This window comes from Ranitomeya imitator, chromosome 5, assembly GCF_032444005.1.
Source record: "Ranitomeya imitator isolate aRanImi1 chromosome 5, aRanImi1.pri, whole genome shotgun sequence".
Classification (NCBI taxonomy): Eukaryota; Metazoa; Chordata; class Amphibia; order Anura; family Dendrobatidae; genus Ranitomeya; species Ranitomeya imitator.
Genome location: NC_091286.1, coordinates 452,114,749 through 452,137,888, shown reverse-complemented (window position 1 = coordinate 452,137,888; position 23,140 = coordinate 452,114,749). Strand labels below are relative to the sequence as shown.

Sequence of the window (23,140 nt, the reverse complement as noted above, 5' to 3'; positions counted from 1 at the left end):
GAATCCATATATACTTTATTTATTCAAATGTAAAAATAATCTAATATATAATTGCCTAGAATACTACTTCCTGCAATTTGTGCCAACTTCCGTGGCTTTGTCCGGAGCTAATGTCCGGAGCTAATGTCCGGAGATAAGTGACGTCAACAGTGTCCAGTGTCTGATTGGTTGCCGCCTGCTGCGAGCGACCAATCAGAAACGTGCCGTACTGTGACACACTCCGCCCGCCATTTTGGTGTGATTTTTGAATTTTTACCTCACAGCAAGTTTCTACTGCGTGGAGGCGGGCCCAGTGACGTTGCTCTTCAAGCTCCTGCCGAATTTCAAGTATATATGGATTCTAGACTCCCGATTCTTTAGGATCGGGCTGCCATCTAGTACAATTAATAAATAATAGTAAGAAAGAACAAAAAATGGCTGCACTCACCAGCTCTTGACAATTCTTGTTATTTAAGGTACAGTTACACAGGATCCATGAACATGCTTATGAGGGGAGGGATGAAAGACATCAGACGACAACTTTGCGTGTTGTGGCAAATGCCACAACAACGATTCTTTGCTTAAGAACAATGTCAGGTAGTAGGAAAATACCCAGTTAATAATAGGCAATAGTTCTTTGCAGGAATGCAGATATTAATAAATAGTCAGTTTATATTGCAGAGAAATTGCTGGGCAATAATGGACAATGTCCTTATGTGGCAAATAATAGAGCAATATACCCAATGTGGCAAAGAAGAGGTTAATAAACGGCAGTCTCTCAGTATAACAGTCAGTGAATAATAGGCAGTATATGGAGAAAACACCAAACAAAAGTTCAAAATTGGTGTGAAAATGTCACTGAACCACTTCACAACTAAATATATATAGTTTTGGTAAATGGTATTATCATTTTTTTGACGAAATTCGGCAGGAGCTTGAAGAGCAACGTCACTGGGCCCGCCTCCACGCAGTAGAAACTTGCTGTGAGGTAAAAATTCAAAAATCACACCAAAATGGCGGGCGGAGTGTGTCACAGTACGGCACGTTTCTGATTGGTCGCTCGCAGCAGGCGGCAACCAATCAGACACTGGACACTGTTGACGTCACTTATCTCCGGACATTAGCTCCGGACATTATCTCCGGACATTAGCTCCGGACAGGAAGTTGGCACAAATTGCAGGAAGTAGTATTCTAGGCAATTATATATTAGATATATCCTCAGCGATCATCAGCCCAGTAAGTGACATCGCTGGAATCAGAACTTCTGGATCTACATTATTTTTGTCCCCAGATTAGGTAGAAAAAAAGCAAAACAAAAAGAAAACACTGTTGACAGATTCCCTTTAAATGGAAACAAAAACATATACAAATGATCATTAATCAGGATGGAAATTACACAAACACACTAAAAAGTAGTAAAGTACTTATTCTCTGACATTAACATACATTTCTATGATTCACCTATTTGTACAGCAATTTTTACAATGGCAGTGCTGGCATTCTCGGCTGTTAGTGTATGCTAATTGTGTAGGTGGACACTCATTTATTTATTTAGTACATTATAAAAAGAAATACAAAATAGTGGAGGCACTGAGTGGGTCAGCTCTATATATCCTCCAATAGTGGATAAAGAAAACTGCAGTGTTTAGCATGCAGCTGTAATATATACATAAGGGCTCGCTCACATGAGGGTATGCCACTGCCGAGTGCTAACCGATATTTTATAGGATAGTAACTGGACCTAGGGCTGTGGAGACGGACTCGGAGTCGGTGTCCATTCTGGTGGAGTTGATATAAAATGGATCGACTCAAACTCCTAAAATATATAATAAATTGGGTACAGTGGTACAGTGATTTTCTTCTACAGATAGAATTGTCCTGTGGAAAAAGGTCACAGAATGCTGCGAGTGGCTCTAGAATTCAGATCACAAGTGCTCATACAATTCTATGGATGTGTGTGAAACATCGGACTGCACTCATATGTTCACTGAGTGCAGTCCAATGTCCGTGGACTCAGACAATGGAGGAGATGGAGAAATTAAGTTCTCCATCTTCTCCACACCTGTGCTGCTATTCTTGCATGTGAGAGAATCTGATCACACCACAATGACATTCGTCTCACACTCGGACACGAGCTCCATTAGCATAATCAGCCAGATTCTCTCGAATGACAGAGTCTACAACCGTGTGAGCCAGCCCTAAATGAAGTAATGGTGCCTTTATGAGCTTTACAAATCTGTACAACTCAATCATCTCACTCCTGTATTTGCTACAGGATCTTGAAAAAAATGTAATGGTGATTTGTGTTTACATGGCAATTAAAGTCCTTCATAATGCAATGACGTCATAAGCATAGTGACGTACCGGAGTAAGATTGTAAGCTTGCGTGTGGGGCCCTCACTCCTCATGGTATGTGTAGTATTATGTGTTAGGCCAGGGTCAGACTTGCGAGTGTGGCGCGAGTCTCTCGTATCAGTATCCAGCACTGCCGCCGGCACTCGGGACCGGAGTGTGCACCATGTATTTCTATGCCGCTGCACGCTCCGGTCCAGAGTGCCGGTGGCAGTGCCGGGTATTGATGCACGAGTTTCTCGCATCTAGTCCATTTTTCTCGCAGATGAGCGTTAGCCCTAATAACCCCATGAGCATCACCGCTGCCAGGTATTGCAGTGTGCACAGAGTTCTGCCAGTTGCTGTTTGGTTACAGCCCATGTAGGTTCATTCTGCGAACGCTCCTCCATAGGCTGGTGACAACGTGGGACATCTCTTTAACCCCTTGGATTGCTGGACCAGGGTGAGTATATTGGGTTAATTTAAATGGGTAAAGAATGTGTCTGTTATATTTCAAATAAAGTGTTTTATTTGTTTTATTCTCGGTGTGTGTGTTCATTTAATTCTTTACTTACAGGTTTAGTAATGACGGTGTCTGACTGACACCTCTTCATTATTAAAGCTAGGGCTTGGTGTCAGCGACAGCTGCTAACACCACCCCCTAATCCCATTACCCCGATGCGACTGCACCAGGGCAATGAGAAGAGTCCGGGCTAAGCGCAAGAATTGTCGCTTCAATACTAAAGTGCCCTTTCTGGGGCAGTTGGTAACTTCTGGTATTTTGTTTTTCATTTTCTTCAAATATCTTTATGTCACTCCAGAAAAAAATATTCATTGCTGTACAAAAGCGCATTAAAAAAAAAAAAAAAGGCTTTTGCAATGCCACCCCATCCCACAGAAAAGTAATATATAAAACTTAAATGCTAGTATCCAAAATTGTATGTATGTACATAAAAAATAAATACATTATGGCTGTCAGAATGCAGTGATGAAAAACTAGAAAAGCAATTTGCGGATGTTAGGATATCTATACACTGAATAATGTATAAGCGATGATCAATGTTAATTGAGCCATATGCATTATCGAATTGTGGAACCGTAATCCATTCTTCATAGCAATCTGCTGTCAAGTGACTTATCCCAATCAGACTGCAGTATTAATACTCTGAAGAGAACTAAAGTTTACTCTGGCCAAATTGATACAGATCGCGTGTCGTCAGCACTTTATCATTCATTTTATCACGCACATGACTAAGTCATCAGATCAAGCATCAGAAAATGGGAACAATTTACTGCCAAGAGTAGAACAAATGAGAACTGGTTTCAGAGAAGTACAGTACCAGATTCTGCAGCCTTAGAGAACACAATTAGAGGACTTGTCTCATAAAAACAACCCAGTGGACACATCCTATTAAGCACGTATGCTGGATGAGAGCCAGTTACTGCTGCAGGTAACATGGCTGGCTGAAGCTTCCCAAAATCAGCTGTTTCCAGGGGGCATGAGGGAAAGGACCTTGGGTGATCCAATGATCGACTCAATGTGTGCATTTTAAAAAGGGTCATATTTTACGAGCAGACCTCCTTAAGAAAATATCTGGTATTGAGACTATAAGCAATAGATTAATGAGAGTCTCCACTATTTCGGCCACTAATGTTTGATTCAACGGGTATTCCCTGTCCTTCAGCCTGCTGAATGGGTCACCTTGCTCCTGGAGAGCTGTGCTGGTACTGCGGCTTAGTTCAATCACTGATCAGACAAGGATGGCCTATGCAAACTTTCATGTATCACAATAAGCGCTCAATCTTCCTCTAGTATTGACTACAAGGAGGTAGCATGTTATCTGGAATCTATTATGCTGGAAATGTCTGAGATGGAAATACTGGGAAATAAAGGGAATCTGTCACCCCCCGGGACGTATGGGAACTATTACTATGGGCATACAGGTAATAGAAATGTTACACTAGTCCTACCTGTGCCTCATATTAATGGTCTGATTGTTGAGAAATGTTATATTCTGTCTTTATGGTAATGATTTTTTCCAGGCTCCGGGGCGAGCGGTGGTGTAAGAAATCCCTGCCTCCTGTCTTCATTGTGCCACTCCCCCCCTCCTATGCACGTCAGTTGTGGCGCCGTAATCCTGCGCCCTGCACTCCCTCAGAAATCCATACCTCTTCCTCCCTTCTGTGGGCGCTAGATTCAGGGAACTTCTGCGCAAGAGCTGTAGACTTCCGCTCCAGTGACCTCCGGTGTGCGCGCTAATAAGGTGCTCTCCCCACTTCCTCCCTGGATAGTCATGGCTACGTACACATGGATATTAGTGATGACTGTGCAGGGAGGAAGTGGGAGAGAACTTTATTGGCACGCATGCTGAAAGTCATAGTGACTCGCCGTCGCAGAAGATCCCTGAATGTGATGCCCACAGAAGGGAGGAAGAGGTACATATTGTGGAGGGAGTGCAGGGCGCGGGATTCCAGCGCCACTACTAATGTGCATGGGAGGGGGGTAGTATTATAATGAAGACAGGAGGCAGGGATTTCTTTTAGGCACCGCACACACCGGAGCCATAAGGGGAACACTAAAATCTCACATCCCAGATATCACTGAATGAAATATTCCAGTTGTAAATCTTTTTTCATTACATAGTGGAATGTGTAATCTGGAGTTGGAATGATGCTCAAAATCAAAGTGGAAAATGAAGTTACAGGCTGATCCAACTTCAGTAGAAATGCCTCAAGACAAAGAAATGATGCTCAGTAGTGTGTGTGGCCTCCACGTGGCTGTATGACCTCCCTACAACGCCTGGGCATGCTCCTGATGAGGCGGCGGATGGTCTCCTGAGGGATCTCCTCCCAGACCTGGACTAAAGCATCCACCAACTCCTGGATAGTCTGTCGTGCAACGTGACATTGGTGGATGGTGCGAGACATGATGTCCCAGATGTGTTTAATCGAATTCATGTCTGGGGAATGGGCGGGCCAGTCCATAGCTTCAATGCCTTCATCTTGCAGGAACTGCTGACACACTCCAGCCACGATGTCTGGCATTGTCATGCATTAGGAGGAAAACAGGGCCAACCACACCAGCATATGGTCTCACAAGGGGTCTGAGGATCTCATCTAGGTACCTAATGGCACTCAGGCTACCTCTGGCGAGCACATGGAGGGCTGTGCGGCCCTCCAAAGAAATGCCACCCCACACAATTACTGACCCACTGCAAACCGGTCATGCTGAAGGATGTTGCAGGCAGCAGATCGCTCTCCACGGAGTCTCCAGACTGTCACATGTGCTCAGTGTGAACCTACTTTCGTCTGTGAAGAGCATAGGGCGCCAGTGGCGAATTTGCCAATCCTGGTGTTCTGTGGCAAATGCCAAGCGTCCTGCACGGTGTTGGGCTGTGAGCACAACCCCCATCTGTGGACATCGGGCACTCAGACCATCCTCATGGAGTCAGTTTCTAACCGTTTGTGCAGACTCATGCACATTTGTGGCCTGCAGGAGGTCATTTTGCAGGGCTCTGGCAGTGCTCCTCCTTGCACAAAGGCTGAGGTAGAAGTCCTGCTGGAGGGTTGTTGTCCTCCTACTGCCCCCTTCACTTCTCCTGGTGTTCTGGCCTGTCTCCTGGTAGTGCCTCCAGCCTCTGGACACTACGCTGACAGACAGCAAACCTTGCCACAGCTGGCATTGATGTGCCATCCTGGATGAGCTGCACTACCTGAGCCACTTATGTAGAGTTGTAGTTGTAGAGTTCGTCTCATGCTACCACGAGTGTGAAAGCACAACGAACATTCAAAAGTGACCAAAATGTCAGTCAGAAAGCATTGGTACTGAGATGTGGTCTGTGGTCCCCACCTGCAGAACCATTCCTTTATTGAGTGTGTCTTGATAATTGCCAATCATTTCCATCTGTTGTCTATTCCATTTGCACAACAGCATGTGAAATTGATTGTCAAACAGTGTTGCTTCCTAAGTGGACAGTTTGATTTCACAGAAGTTTGATTTACTTGGAGTTATATTCTGTTGTTTAAGTGTTCCCTTTATTTTTTTTTTGATCAGTGTATATACACACATACATTACACAAAAGAAGTTGCACTCTGTCGTTGTATAGCATGAGGACATGGAATATGAATAGCCAAACTGCTCTGGATAATAAGAAAAAAATTGAGACACTTAGCACATAATTTGTCAGATTCATGCATGCCCTGTAATCACTGACAAGGTCTCAAGCTCCTGGGATCCTACGCGTCTAGTGTAAATACTGTAGCACAGCACTGACTCCTGCGCTGCAGCATAATTGCATGTGCACTATGTTAATAATAAATGTGGTTGATGTTACCCTCAGAGTATTAAAAAAAAAGTTACAATGGCGCACGCCGCGCCTGCTCAGCGGCAGCTATTGGTGTATATAGAGGTGATCTGATAGCTGATAATGCTCAGGTGCCGACGGCGCCATCTTGCTGGAGGAGAAAAAAAATAAATACATTTCCTCCTCCAAGATAGCACCGCTCGCGCCTGCGCAGAAGCAGCTCTCGGAGACAGCCACTGCGCAATCCTGAAGGAAGAAATAATATTTTTCTCCTCCAGCAAGGTGGCGCCGGCGTCTGTACAATAGCAGGTATCGGATCACCTCTATATACACCCATGGCTGCTACTGCGCAGGCGCCATTTTAAAATTGATTTCTTTTATATATATATACTCTGACGATAACCAACCACATTTATTATTAACATAGTACACATGATTATGCTGCAGCGCAGGTGCTGACGCCTGCAGAAGGTTTTTTTTTTCTTCAGTATGTACAGGTATTCATTATGTAAACTATGAGGCAGGTCAGTGAGGGATCAGTGACCTGTCAGAAGCCATACATATGAATATGTAAGCAGAGCACCACATGAAGACCCCCCTCCCCAACAGGCCCACCCTGGGGCACGGGCATATCAATAATTCAAAACTGAAAATAAAGACTAAACAACCACTAGACGGATTTCATCACCACAGATATAATATTAATCAGTATAACGGCGCCGACCTGACACTGTCTGTAGGTTACTGTGCACAAGCCTGCCGACATGTTCCCTTTAACATGGGCATGCCCTTGAGAAATCGGTCTGGAACACACAAAACATGCATTGGGGTCTTTGCCATAAGGCTCCGGGTCTTCTTGTTTGCACTCTTAAGCTCTTCCCCTGCCATATATTATTATTTATTATTATTATAGCGGCATTTATTCTATGGCGCTTTACATGTATCTGTTACTATATTGAGAGGTCTCATTACCATGCACTCCTCAGTTTTTACTGGGGTATATCACTTGACATTGCTGTAATCTTATTGCTACACTGCTTAAGCATATGGGTAATATCTTCATACACAATTTATTATTAGGTATGACCCTGTTGCATGTGCCTGTTTTTGTATTTTGTCATTCTACCCGATTGTCATTTTATAAAAATACATTAATAAAATGTATATACTTTTTACTATAATATCTGATACTCCTGTTTCCTCCTATTTATCATGTTATTTTGAGCTAATTTTTCCCTTTTTGAGGTGAATCTCAACTTGAGGGACCACCAACTAGAAGCTTGGGCTGATAAATGGCAAATGAGCTTTAATGGGGATAAATGTAAGGTCATGCACTTGGGTAGAAGTAATAAGATGTATAATTATGTGCTTAATTCTAAAACTCTGGGCAAAACCGTCAATGAAAAAGACCTGGGTGTATGGGTGGATGACAAACTCATATTCAGTGGCCAGTGTCAGGCAGCTGCTACAAAGGCAAATAAAATAATGGGATGCATTAAAAGAGGCACAGATGCTCATGAGGAGAACATAATTTTACCTCTATACAAGTCACTAGTTCGACCACACTTCGAATACTGTGCACAGTTCTGGTCTCCGGTGTATAAGAAAGACATAGCTGAACTAGAGCGGGTACAGAGAAGAGCGACCAAGGTTATTAGAGGACTGGGGGGTCTGCCATACCAAGATAGGTTATTACACTTGGGGCTATTTAGTTTGGAAAAACGAAGACTAAAGGGTGATCTTATTTTAATGTACAAATATATGAGGGGACAGTACAAAGACCTTTCTGATGATCTTTTTAATCATAGACCTGAAACAGGGACAAGGGGGCATCCTCTGCGTTTGGAGGAAAAAAGGTTTAAGCATAATAACAGACGCGGATTCTTTACTGTAAGAGCAGTGAGACTATGGAACTCTCTGCCGTATGATGTTGTAATGAGTGATTCATTACTTAAATTTAAGAGGGGACTGGATACTTTTCTGGAAAAGTATAATGTTACAGGGTATATACACTAGATTCCTTGATAGGGCGTTGATCCAGGGAACTAGTCTGATTGCCGTATGTGGAGTCGGGAAGGAATTTTTTTCCCCAATGTGGAGCTTACTCTTTGCCACATGGGGTTTTTTTGCCTTCCTCTGGATCAACATGTTAGGGCATGTTAGGTTACGCTATGGGTTGAACTAGATGGACATATAGTCTTCCTTCAACCTTAATAACTATGTAACCTTGGCATCTAGAATACAACTGGGATTTTTGTTTACATTCCCCTTTAACATGTCCAGCACTAGCAATAGCAGAATTCATGTATTCATTTATTGCAGTGTGATGAGTTATAGTGTGTATACCTCCAGATCCGCTTTAATGACACATTTATTTTTGGTCTTAAAGGGAATGTGCCATCAGAAAACCTATTGTTTAAATCAGGGTTTTTTTGTGTTAAAAGTATTTTTCCTAAATTTGTAATTTTTTTTTCTTTTTTAACACGTCACAATCTGTATTACAAATATTAAAGGAAATATTGCAATTTTCACAATTGCCACTAGGGCTTTTTTAGATTTTAACTTCCTATTGTTTCAGGAAAAAAACATGCTCATAGCCACAATGGTCAGACCCCGACCCTATCTTTTATATTTGACGCATCTAAGGAGCATCTGCAAAAGGTGAAGGGTGCAGGGTCCTCTGTGACATAGCCTACTGTGATTGGTGTGCACGATGCTATTACCTGTGTATAGCAGTGGCATTGAAGTCCTCCAATGAAATCTGGATCCTTGCTGTAAAGTCTTCCTGAAAAAATAGTGTGTAAAAAAAAGCCCCAATGGCCAGTGTAAAAATAGCAGAATTACAATTTTTTTTGTGGTTTTTAAACCAGTATATGAAAAAATAAATTGCCAAAAATTGTTTAAAAATACATGTAACACAATAAACTGATAGTGGATTTTAAAAGTCATTTTCTTATGAAATGCTGCCATAAAAAAAAATCATCACTGCGTTCTGTGAACCATAACTTTTTAAGTAAAAAATCTCTCCCTTTGCCGTAGCTCTGCGAGCAAGATTTTTTTTTTAAATTTCTCTTGTGCATTTTTCATAGCAGTGTGTTATAGACCACATATTGACTTTACAATGTGTGTCAGTATATTGATACTATTTTTATGTTTTACCATCTTTCAAAATAAGAACATTTAACACAAAAAATAAAATACTGCAAGCGTGCAATAAGGTGACATAGACAACCCTCTCCTTCAGTCTAACCACTTACAAGCCACAGCACCTGAAGGGATAAATGATGAGGACTGCAGAGCTCGGACCCTTGCCATTGCATTAGAATACGCAGTTGACACTCATGCAGGACTTCTATAGTGCTTTGCATTAAGTGTATCACTTCTGCACCAAAAAGGTATAGTAGAGGTTTACTCTCACTACATGTCCCAAAAAGCAAGCCATCATGGCAAGCTCTGCTGATATTGGTGCATTAAGGAACACTTCGAAGAATTTCACCTGTCTAGAACCTCTGTAGCGGAAAATTGTGGAGTACACAACAGCTGCCGATTTATGCAGAGAAGCGCTGGTGTTGAACAGACAGCAGAAGGCACTGTGTTAACTGACAGTTTAAAGGGAATCTAGAAGCAGGTGTTTAATCTGAGGGCAGCATGAGGTAGGGGTTGAGTCACAGATTTCAGCAATGGGTCACTTGTTAGGCTGTGTGCTAATGAGTGCTTTATCAGCAGGAGATCATCACTGCCCAGACCACAGCTCAGGTGCATCCTGGTCCAACCATGCCCTCAGCACTGATTAGCAGTTTATTATCAATATGCAATGTCCACAGAAAGCTGTGGATCAAGGGCTAGGACAAGGTTAGCTTTCTGCGCTCTACCGCATGCTCCATCTAAGAATTGAACATTTACTGGGTGCAGCAGTTGTGATCCCTCATCGTAATCAGAGTCTCTTTTCCTACATTATGACAAAATGCTGCTCTCAGATGAGGTAGCAAAAACCTGATGACAGATTCCCTTTAAGTGTATGTAGGTCCTCTCTACTGTCTTGTATGACCTCTTTGGGCGCTTTCACATTGCACTTATCTCCACGTTCGTGGGTCCCTTTGGTGCTTGAGGCCGAACCTTCCCTGCAAAAAGGGATTCGGATGTATGCACTGACGGGGCCATAGACTATAATGGTGCCGGCAGAGCGAATATGTGACTGTCCCGCATCATTTTCAAGCGTTTACGTACACGTTCGCCCTACCAGTACCATTATAGTCTATGGTCCCGTTGGTGCATAAGTCCGAATCAAATTTTGTGGAGTGGTTCGGCCTCAAGCCTCGACGGTACCTACGAGCCCGAAGATGAGCGCAATGTGAAGGCCCCCTTGAGCGTTCTCTTCCCATAATCCTCTAAGTTTTGTTGATGCAGATAATGGTTGCTGAATGGCCCAAGTAAAAGAGTTCACTCTCTCACAATGTCTGTATGTTGAGAAGTCTCCTAAAGGAAGACATTTTGCAATAAAAGCTTTACATATTTGTTAGGAGTCTAAAACCGCCTACTTACATTGTACTGCTGCAAGCAATACTTCAATTTTGTAAGCGCTGCTTGTCGATCTTTAGCCCACACGACTAATTTGGCAATCATCGGATCGTAGTGCACAGAGACTTCATCACCTTTCATTTGTGAACACACAGAACATTGAGGTATAAGATAAAGAGAAGTGAACTTACAGGAGCAAAAACTGTACAACTGGCAAAACATCCACTATATCATGTCGTGGTAATTGTCATAAAGTAAATGCATTGTAATAATTTGTGATCGGCAGTAATAGCTGCAGACATACATCATGGATATCCCACCATTACAACATCTGCAAGGAGTTTGTATGTTCTCCCCGTGTTTGCGTGGGTTTCCTCCGGGTACTCCGGTTTCCTCCCACATTCCAAAGACACACTGATAGGGAATTTAGATTGTGAGCCCCAATGGGGACAGCGATCATGATATCTGTAAAGCTTTGTGGAATGGCGCTATATAAGGAAGTAAAAAATTAATAAAAACAAAATATCATGCACTTTGGATAAGCCATCAATGACTTTTCTTTGAGAAGTGGGTGTCAGACCTCTACTAATCAGCAGAAGAGGCAATCTCATTGTAATATGTGGCACAGCGCCGCTCTTGTACACATGGCTGCGTGTGGTACTGCAAACTAGCCTCAATATCCTGAACAGGACATGGATAGTACTGTCAGTCTCGGCAGGTCTGCTGATCAGGCTGGTTGTGCCCTCACACTTGAGACAACACACTGAGGGATTATCCTAACAGTTACGATCAATCCCAGGTCATAATACTTTAAACCCATGCACATAAAGTAGAATACAAAAGTGTTAATTCAGGCAATCACCTTGTCTTACTCCAGTCTCAATACGGGTAGAAATGTCTGCTGGTGGAGTAGAGAGATGGAGGAGGGGGCCGGCCCCTGGCATAAAGTTATTATTAGGATCTTCAGCATATATTCTAGCCTCAAATGCATGACCATTCAGGGCGATTTCATCCTGAGTCATGGGAATCCTTTCCCCAGCCGCTACCTGCAAAAGCCGGACTAATATCAAATGTATTTAAAAACATCATATACAATTATTGTACTTGATCCTGTATAATAGAAAATGCTTTCTGGTTTTCGATAAGGATAAAGAGATAAATTGTACACCCCACTAACTGACAACAGTGGTATTCATATCCTGGTAATGGTTGCTCTTCACCGCTCGCTAATTAAATGAAACTTCTATATCTGTTACACTATATATTACACAAATTACCGTCAGCTCAGAAAATTGCTCCATTTCCGACCATACCACCGATTGGCTGATTGGAGCTTTTACGTGGGCCCTAAATATCAACGTAGTTGGCAACAGAGAGAACATATTACGGACAATATGCAGACTGCATATGGACCAAACGATCAAACAAGCCTATTCCTTTTTCATGCAGGCTTCCCCACCCTCCCCCCTATGTACATTTATGAACTTTTCACATTTGCATTTGAGTCTCTAAGATGGATTCTGTTTTAGTGATGAGCAAATATGCTTGGGTAAGGTGTTATCTGAGCATGCTCATGTGCTTACAGAGTGTCTTTGGTGTGCTCGAATAATATGTTTGTGTCCCCGCTGCTGCATGTCTGGCAGTTTTTAATCCCTGCATGTGTTGCGGCAACCCCTGCATGTGTTGCGGCAACCCCTGCATGTGTTGCGGCAACCCCTGCATGTGTTGCGGCAACCCCTGCATGTGTTGCGGCAACCCCTGCATGTGTTGCGGCAACCCCTGCATGTGTTGCGGCAACCCCTGCATGTGTTGCGGCAACCCCTGCATGTGTTGCGGCAACCCCTGCATGTGTTGCGGCAACCCCTGCATGTGTTGCGGCAACCCCTGCATGTGTTGTTGAACAGCTGTTAAACATGCAGCCGTGGGGACTTGAACATATTTTTCGAGCATGCCGAAGACACTCGGTTAGCACCAGAGCATGCCCTGATAACACCTTATCCCAGCACGTTCGCTCATCACTAATTCTGTTGCTTTTTTACTTATAACTGGACAGAAATGTTTTCAGTTTTTAAGCACACATGTAGAAAGACTACATTTTTGCAATCAAACTACAATGATCAAAGGACATGGACTAGCTTGTCAGATAATTGCTGTAGATGTATATAAAAAAGGGTTAACGTCCACCAATATAAACCTGCTCACAACCTCATCTTTGCTTTTTCTATCTACGGTGGGCCATTGCAAACAGTTGTACTAGTATAGGGCAATGCATGAATGGTATATATTTACTAAAAAATACCCCACAAAACACAATACAGTATTTACGCCTTAAATTAAAAAATAAATAAGTAAAATAGGCACATATGCCTCACCCGCAGTTGCCACTCTACAAGGTCAGTGCCAGTGATCATCTCCGTGACTGGGTGCTCCACTTGTAGACGTGTGTTCATCTCCATGAAGTAGAAATTGTGATCTGAATCCATAATAAATTCTACGGTTCCTAAAAAACACAATTGTGATGCAACTGGAATGTAAGCAGGAAAATAATCTAATCATCATGTAATTTTTGTCAAGGATTTAAGGTAAGAGCAAAAAGTCTCCTTGTAAAGAGGTGTGAAGACTGAAAAGAGAGTATACATTGAGATCCCATCCTTTATTCATTTCGGGCACCGCTATTTTGGTATGGGCACGAATGAGGGAGGGTGTGGGTCCTTCATTTGCCAGCGAGCGGTGGTTGTCAGCTGTATATGCCAAATCCCATGGCAGTGACTAAAGTTTGGCCACCTAGTTATTTATTTCTATTTGTATATGTAAATCCACTTTAAAAAGTGTTTCTGTACATGTCAACATTGAGGGACAATCACTAGATCATCACAGTGTGATCAAAGCAGTTTTATACACAGGGTCTCTCATGAATGTGATTTGTCTGGTATTGGCTAAGCCTATTCACTAAGAGGCACCAAATCTAGTACAAGTAAATTTGGACCACAGCGCTCCAGCAGGAACAATGGCCTACTGTAGGTAAGACTGACAAAACCCACCGATATTAACAAACAACTATTGCTCAATTACCCTGCGTCCCGATCATCCAAGATGACAGACAATAATTTACCACAAACATCAACTCAAAAGTAAGTATCCAGGCTCATACGAACAATAGTCTGTGTTTCTTGACCAACCAAAGAAAAACACAAATTCGAAAGTCAAAAAGGAGATTTTTGTGTACTCACCGTAAAATCTTTTTCTCCGAGACAATCATTGGGGGACACAGGACCATGGGTGTTATGCTGCTTGCCACTAGGAGGACACTAAGTAAATACAAAGAGTTAACTCCTCCTCTGCAGTATACACCCCTTGACTGGCCGGAAACGACTCAGTTTGGTAGTAAAGCAGTAGGAGTATGAGAAAAAACAAGACAAGTAAACTATGTCAAAAACTGAGGAACAAACCACCAACAACAAACAGCCATAGGCTAACAGGGTGGGTGCTGTGTCCCCCAATGATTGGCTCGGAGAAAAAGATTTTACGGTGAGTACACAAAAATCTCATTTTCTCCTACGCCTCATTGGGGGACACAGGACCATGGAACGTCCTAAAGCAGTCCCTGGGTGGGGAGCGATTGCACTGCTAAACCCCATGTATCACTGGCTTACTGAGGGACAGCTGTCTGCAGAATGCGCCTGCCAAGGGCAGCGTCTGCCGAAGCCTGGGTATGAATGTGGTAGTGCTTTGTGAAGGTATGCAGACTGGACCAAGTCGCACCTTTACAAAGCTGTTGTGCGGAAGCCTGGTGCCGAATGGCCCAAGAAGCACCGACCAACCAAGTCGAGTGTGCATTAATCCCTGCTGGGACAGGGGCGTTCCTGACGGGAAAGGATTCCTGAATAGTGGAGCGAATCCACTTGGCTAGAGTGGCTTTTGAGGCGGGCAAACCTTTCCTGTGTCCCTCCGGGAGCACGAACAGGACATCTGACTTACGGAAGGGAGCCGTGCGAGATATGTACCGCCGAAGAGCCCTAACCACATCCAGAGTATGGAGAGCCTTCTCGATATGATGGGTTGGTGCCGGACAGAATGATGGCAAGACGATGTCCTCGTTTAGATGGAAGGAGGAGACGACTTTAGGTAGGAAGGAGGGAGATGTTCTCAAAACTACCTTGTCTGGGTAAAAAAACAGGAAGGGGGGATGGCAAGAGAGCCGCCACCTCCGAAACTCTCCTGATTGACGTAATCGCCACGAGAAAGACCACCTTCCAAGAAAGGAGGGTGAGGGAGATGTCTTGCAATGGTTTGAAGGGGGTCTCCTGAAGAACTCCGAGAACCAAGTTAAAATCCCATGAAGCCAATGGCATTCTATATGGAGGGACCACCCGGGAGACTCCTTGGATGAAGGTTTTGACCGGCAGTCTGGAAGCGATCCTCCGTTGGAACAGAACTGACAATGCGGACACTTGACCCTTGAGCGAGCTTAGGGCAAGGCCTGACTCTAGACCTGATTGGAGGAACTCCAAAATGGAAATAAATGGAGAATACCAGGGGAGAACGTCCATGCGCCTTGCACCATGAGAAGAAGGTGCGCCAGGTACGATGATAAATGCGCATGGATACAGGTTTCCTAGCACGAATCATGGTAGATGAAACCCCTGGAGAGAATCCGGCTTGAGATAAAATCCAGGATTCAACAGCCACGCCGTCAAAGACAGGGCCCTGGAGTTCTGGTGGTAAATCAGGCCCTGTGAAAGGAGATCCCTGCGATCTGGAAGCCGCCAGGAAACATCGGCGACAATTTGGACGAGTTCCGCGTACCATGCTCGGCACAACGAGGATTACCGGTCTCCCCTCTGCCCAGATTTTCTTGATAACTCGGGAGCAGAGGAAGAGGAGGAAAGATGTATGGCAGCGGGAACCGCTGCCATGACCGAACTAGTGCATCTGCTCCGATGGCGCGGGGATCGCGGGATCGAGCAATGAACTGGGGAACTTGGTTGTTGAGCCTCGAGGCCATGAGATCCACATCCGGCGTCCCCCAGCGAAGACAAATCTGCTGGAAGACTTCTGGATGGAGGGACCACTCGCCCGAGGCAAGACCTTGGCAACTGAGGAACTCAGCTTCCCAATTCTCCACACTCTCCCAATTCTCCAGACTCTCGCGCAGACCAACGACCCTGTGCTGTGTGGTGATTGAAAACCGCGCCCCAGCCCGAGAGGCTGGCATCGGTGGTCACCACCAACCAGCGTACCGGAAGAAAAGACCTCCCTTGGTGCAGGGAGGACTGTAGGGTCCACCACCTGAGGGATTTCCTGACCTGTGGAGATAGGCGAAAGCGACGGTCGAGGGAAAACGGACTCCTGTCCCAGGCTAACAGCAGAGCCTGTTGCAAGGGACGGAGATGAAACTGCACAAACGGAACTGCTTCCATTGCGGCCACCATCTTTCAGAGGATGCGCATCGCAAAGTGGATGGAGTGCGGAACTGGGCGGGAGAGCTTGCGTGCCCGCTGTTGTACGGAGGAGACCTTCTCTGGAGGGAGAATGGCCAACCCGTGGGAAGAATCCAAAATCATGCCCAGGACGCAGATTTGCTGGGCTGGCACCGGAGATGATTTCTCGAAGTTGATTTTCCAACCCAGGCGAGAAAGAGAATCTACAATTATCCTGGCAGACTCTGCGCATGCAGAGTGGGAAGGCCCTTTGATCAATAGGCCGTCCAGGTACGGGAGAACTACCACTCCCCAAGCGTGAAGAATGGCCATGATAGCTGCCATGACTTTTGTGAACACTCTAGGGGCAGTGGCGAGTCCGAAAGGTAAGGCCACAAACTGGAAGTGTTCGTCCTGGACTGCGAAGCGCAGGAACTGCTGATGAGAGGAACAGATCGGGATGTGGAGATAGACATCAAGGATGCCTATGGATGCAAGGAACTCTCCTCTTTCCAGAGACGTGACAATGGAACGGAGCGAGTCCATTCTGAAGTGTCGAACAAGTACGAACTTGTTTAGCAGCTTGAGATCCAGGATGGCTTGTAGAGTCCCATCCTTTTTTGGGACTACGAATATGTTCGAGTAGAATCCCCTGAACCTCTGGTCTCGAGGAACCGGAACGATGACACCGTCCCTTCAAAGCGCCTGTATGGCCTGAAGAAGATGTGGCGCCTTTGCTTTGGGGGGGGAGAAGACTGAAAGAAGCGCGGAGGGGGGGATGGAAAAAAACTCAATCTTGTATCCGGAGGACACGAGCTCTCTGACCCACTCGTCGTGGACGACCGAGAGACAATTTTGGCGAAACAAGAGAAGGCGTCCGCCTACTCTGTCGGTGTCCGCCGGACACGATGATGAGTCATTGAGTAGAAGGTTTAGTGGGTGCGGATGCCTTGGAGCCAGAGGGTCTCGGTCTGGGCTTCCAGGAACGGTTAGGTCTATATGAGACCTGGGGATTTCTGTCTCCCCGCCGTCCCGAACCAGGGGAAGAGGAGGACCAACCGAGTTGTTACGAAAGGATCGGAATCAAAACTGCTGTTGATTCCGAAATGGCCGTGCAGGTTTCTGCTGAGGAAGGAATTTACTCTTCCCTCCGGTAGCATCAGAAATGATTTGGTCTAGCTTTGCTCCAAATAAACGGCCAACGTGGTAAGGTAAAGAAGTCAGCGACTTTTTAGAGGCAGAATCTGCACGCCAATCCTTGAGCCACAAGGCCCTCCTGATGTAAATTGCGTTTGCGGCCGCTTGAGCTGCGCAATTAGCCGCATCCATAGAAGCCTTAAAGTCTCCAGCCTGAGCTATCTGGTTAGCGACTCTGGGGGAAGATTACTGCCGTGGACGGTAGAGGTCAACAACTCTGCCCATGCAACCATTGCCTTAGCCACCCAGGTAGCCGCAAAAGATGGAAGGAGTGCTGCTCCTGAGGCTTTAAAGACTGAGCGAGCCAGATAGTCAATTTGACGGTCAGAAGGGTTTTTGACCGATGAACCGTCGGACAAGGATAGGATTGTTTTGGATGCGAGGCGTGATACGGCAGGATCTACAGAAGGGGAGAGAAGCCACTCCTTCATCAGGTCCTTGGAGAAGGGATATTTGGACTGTGTGGCCTTTTGGGCCGTAAAACGCTTATCCGGATGTTCCCTGTGTTTTTGGACAATGTCCTGAAACTCAGGGTGATTAGCAAATATTTTCTGGAAGCGTCTAGTCTTTTTAAAAGATACTACGTGTTCCAGAGTGGAAACAGATTCCTCGTCCACCATCAGTGATTTATTGACTGCCTCAATGAGGGAGTCAAGGGTATCCTGACCTATCGAGGAGTCCTGATTTAAAGACTCCTCTGATTCGTATTCCGAGTCATGTCCGCTGCGACCCTCGGGGGGAAGGGGATTGAGAGGTGGAGCTCCCCGATGCTAAAGCTCGATCGTGCACAGGGGACGAGACGTGGGCCCTTTTCCTAGAACCCCGAGATTCTCGAAGTAAAGTACGGCCCCTGTGGTCGGACGGCCCTGCACCGGCGGCTGATTCCGTCGCGGTCGACGGAGGGGAGTTCTGGTTTATAGAGGATCCCCGGAAGGATTCCAGTGCTTTAGCCAATGAATCCATGGAACGCGACAAGGAAGCAGCCCACTCAGGAGGGTTAGGCCCGACAGGGTCGGTGGAGACATTGGAGGGGGAGGCAGAAGGCGGCTGCACACCGGCCGGGTCACAGTTCTGGCACAAAGGAGTAGTCTGCACGTGGCAGAGAAGAATTGCAAGTGGCACATGCGGTAAAACACAATGTGCTTTTTGTTGCCCCTTTTTGCCTCCTTAGATTGAGACATAGTATATGTCTGTGCCTCCAAAATACTGCAATAGCAGGGATGTGGATGCAGAAAAGGGGTTAAGCGTTTTCCTATAGGGAGGAGCAGCTTACTCACGGTCCTGTGTCGGTGTCCCCAGGGAGGAAGGAGGGAGCGTTTGCTGCCGAATTCCACGCAGGAGAGGATTCCCAAGATGGCGCCCGAGATTTGCAGGGCTGTTCTCGTTCAGAACGAGAAGAGCCTGAGCGGTGGGCGGGGCTCCATCGGAGGGTGGGAATTATAAACGCAGCCTAGTCCGGCTGAAAAGCTGGGGACTAAATTTGTCCAGGCTGCCGAACGATCGCCGCTGTCACCAATCAGGGGGGCCTCTCCCCAGTGACCCGGACCGCATCCTCCCACGCTGCAGCGTGAGGAGGGGACTACTCACCGAGCCTCGGTGCAGCCTCCAGCTCAATCGGTCCTCCCTGCGCCGGGGGATGGAGAGCGTCATACGTGTGCCTGTCGCAGGGGACTTACGGCTACCGTGGGGACTACAAGACGCTGAGGTGAGGGCTTGAGTGTGGTGGAGCCCGGGAGATGCACATGAGAGATATACTCTATGTGCTCGCCCTCCTATATAGGGGACCGAGTAGGAACCGTCGCCCTGGGTTTAGGTTAGGCGTGCCCCATTCGTCGCAGGAGAAGTATGGGGAGGTATACTTGCCGTGCTGGCCTGTTGATGGTTCGGGGGAGAGCGGACCGAGTCCGTCGCCCCCTTCACTCCGTTAGATAAAAAATAAAAAATTTATAGAAAATAAAAAATAAAATAATAAATGGTGGGGTCTGAACAGACCCAAGTGCCTCCTACAGACACTAAGCAAGAACTGAGTCGTTTCCGGCCAGTCAAGAGGTGTATACTGCAGAGGAGGAGTTAACTCTTTGTGTTTTTTCTTAGTGTCCTCCTAGTGGCAAGCAGCATAACACCCATGGTCCTGTGTCCCCCAATGAGGCGAAGGAGAAATAAAGATAATATCCTAGGTCTCTGGGCCTCCGGAATTTATATCTGGGTAATTAAGATTAAATGCTGTGTCGTCACACCAATTATGAGATATACTTACTTTGGAAGTAATATACTTAAAAGGGTTTTTCTTGCTGAAAAGAAAAATAGTTGCATGGTGCAGAGTGAATAAATTCTGCGCAAGTGGGTTGTCAGAACTGCATGTAAGCGATCACATGCCAACTAGACTCTTTATCTGCTTTTCTCATTAAAATACTGAGAGAAGCACAGGAGTCTAGTCAACATGTGACTGCAAGTATGCAAATCACATGCATGCAGTCAGATGACTGATCACTCATATGGGGAATACAGGGGACTTGTGAAAGGGCATTGCACACTGTCCCGATTCAAAACTGTCCCGATTGAAGACTTTAGACAGGAAAGCCCCCTTTAAAGACATACCTGCACCCACATAGTTAACTGCTTTTGCAGCTCTCACAGCAGCTTCTCCAAGTTTTCTCCGCACCTCAGGACTAATTCCAGGCTAGAGAGATGGAAATGCAGAGAAATTAATTTTCCTTAATGACCAAGATTATACACTCTCCATGTGCACAGACTTAAAGAAGTTTGTTAATTAGGACTCTACTGATACTGCAGTTATGGTTGTGTTAGGTCAGGTTTATCCTAATTGTAGTATAGGCTAGTAGAAGACCTTGTTCTTTCCAAGTGAAATGAAACCTGACAAATCAATGATATCACTCAAAACCCATTAGGCTCTGCCTTAAGGTACCTTCACACTGACCAACTTCACAACGATATCGCTAGCGATCCGTGATGTTGCAGCGTCCTGGATAGCGATATCGTTGTGTTTGACACACTGCAGCGATCTGGATTCTGCTGTGACATCGTTGGTCGGAGCAGAAAGTCCAGAACTTTATTTAGTCGCTGGATCTCCCGCAGACATCGCTGAATCGGCGTGTGTGACGCTGATTCAGCGATGTCTTCACTGGTAACCAGGGTAAACATCGGGTTACTAAGCCCAGGGCTGCGCTTAGTAACCCGATGTTTACCCTGGTTACCAGTGTAAATGTTAAAAAAAAAAAAAAAAACACTTCATACTTACATTCCGGTGTCTGTCGCGTCCCTCGGCGTTCTGCTTCGTTGCACTGTCAGCGCCGGCCAGCCGTAAAGCAGATTACAGCGGTGACGTCACCGCTGTGCTTTACGGCCAGCCGGCGCTCACAGTCAGTGCAGGAAAGCACAGCGACGGGGGACAGACACCGGAATGTAAGTATGCAGTGTTTTTGTTTTTTTTTTACATTAGCACTGGTAACCAGGGTAAACAATCGGGTTACTAAGCACGGCCCTGCGCTTAGTAACCCGATGTTTATCCTGGTTACCAGGGGACTTTGCATAGTTGGTCGCTGGAGAGCTGTCTGTGTGACAGCTCTCCAGCGACCACACAGCGACGCTGCAGCGATCGGCATCGTTGTCTAGATCGCTGCAGCGTCGCTAAATGTGGCGGTACCTTTATACATCATGGACCTTTTCAATTATGATAATGGTAACCAAGTTTAACAAACTTATTTTTCCACCTTTTTATCAATAGGAATGAACGTTTATTGTTGTACTTTTTCTATTTACACCAATAGTTCTCCAACACGTGATAATCTACACTGTGTGCAGAATTATTAGGCAAGTTGTATTTTAGAGGATTATTTTTAGTATTGATCAACAACTGGTATGTTCTCAATCAACCCAAAAGACGCATAAATATCAAAGCTTAATATTTTTGGAAGTTGGAGTAGGGTTTTTTAGATTTGGCTATTTTAGGAGGATATCTGTTTGTACAGGTAACTATTACTGTGCAGAATTATTAGCCAACTTAATAAAAACCAAATATATTCCCATCTCACTTGGTTATTTTCACCAGGTAAACCAATATAACTGCACAAAATTTACAAATAAACAATTCTGACATGCAAAAACAAAACCCAAAAAAATGAGTGACCAATATAGCCACCTTTCTTTATGATGACACTCAGCAGCCTTCCATCCATAGATTATGTCAGTTGCTCGATCTGTTTACGATCAACATTGTGTGCAGCAGCCTCCACAGCCTCCCAGACACTGTTCCGAGAGGTGGACTGTTTTCCCTTCCTGTAGATTTCACATTTTATGAGGGACCACAGGTTCTCTATGGGGTTCAGATCAGGTGAACAAGGGGGCCATGTCATTATTTTTTCTTCTTTGAGACCTTTACTGGCCAGCCACACTGTGGAGTAGTTGGAGGCATGTGATGGAGCATTGTCCTGCATGAAAATCATGTTTTTCTTGAACGATACCGACTTCTTCCTGTACCACTGCTTGAAGATGTTGTCTTCCAGAAACTGGCAGTAGGTCTGGGAGTTGAGCTTCACTCCATCCTCAACCCGAAAAGGTCCTACAAGTTCATCTTTGATGATACCAGCCCATACTAGTACCCCACCTCCACCTTGCTGGCGCCTGAGTCGGAGTGGTGCTCTCTGCCCTTTACTGATCCAGCCTCTGGCCCATCAAGAGTCACTCATTTTATCAGTCCATAAAACCTTTGAAAAGTCAGTCTTAAGATATTTCTTGGCCCAGTCTTGACGTTTTATCTTATGTTTCTTGTTCACATGTGGTCGTTTTTCAGACTTCCTTACCTTGGCCATGTCCCTGAGTATTGCACACCTTGTGCTTTTTGTTACTCCAGTAACGTGGCAGCTCTGAAATATGGCAAAACTGGTGGCAAATGGCATCTTGGCAGCTTCACGCTTGATTTTCCTCAATTCATGGGCAGTTATTTTGCGCCTTTTTTGCCCAACACACTTCTTGCGACCCTGTTGGCTATTTGCCATGAAACACTTGATTGTTCAGTGATCATGCTTCAAAAGTTTGGCAATTTCAAGACTGCTGCATCCCTCTGCAAGACATCTCACAATTTTGGACATTTCAGAGTCCATCAAATCTCTCTTCTGACCCATTTTGCCAAAGGAAAGGAAGTTGCCTAATAATTAAGCACACCTAATATAGGGTGTTGATGTCATTAGACAACACCCCTCCTCATTACAGAGATGCACATCACCTGATTTACTTAATTGGTAGTTGGCTCTCAAGCCTGAACAGCTTGGAGTAGGACAACATGTATGAAAAGTATCATGTGATCAAAATACAACTTGTCTAATAATTCTGCACATAGTGTATATGTTAAGAAGTGTTTATTTATAGAACTT

At 45.2% G+C, this 23,140-nt stretch overlaps 1 protein-coding gene across 1 annotated transcript in view; it reads right to left on the bottom strand.

The window, feature by feature from the left end:
• MCCC1 (methylcrotonyl-CoA carboxylase subunit 1) overlaps window positions 1-23,140 on the bottom strand; it is a 60,948-nt gene that overhangs the window by 16,259 nt on the left and 21,549 nt on the right. Inside the window, exons 9-12 of the mRNA XM_069727243.1 lie at window positions 20,349-20,430; window positions 13,506-13,633; window positions 11,996-12,179; window positions 11,158-11,267 (exon numbers count right to left, since the gene is read on the bottom strand). Of these exons, the coding sequence (XP_069583344.1) occupies window positions 11,158-11,267; window positions 11,996-12,179; window positions 13,506-13,633; window positions 20,349-20,430 (504 nt within the window). The remainder of the gene's footprint in view (window positions 1-11,157; window positions 11,268-11,995; window positions 12,180-13,505; window positions 13,634-20,348; window positions 20,431-23,140) is intronic.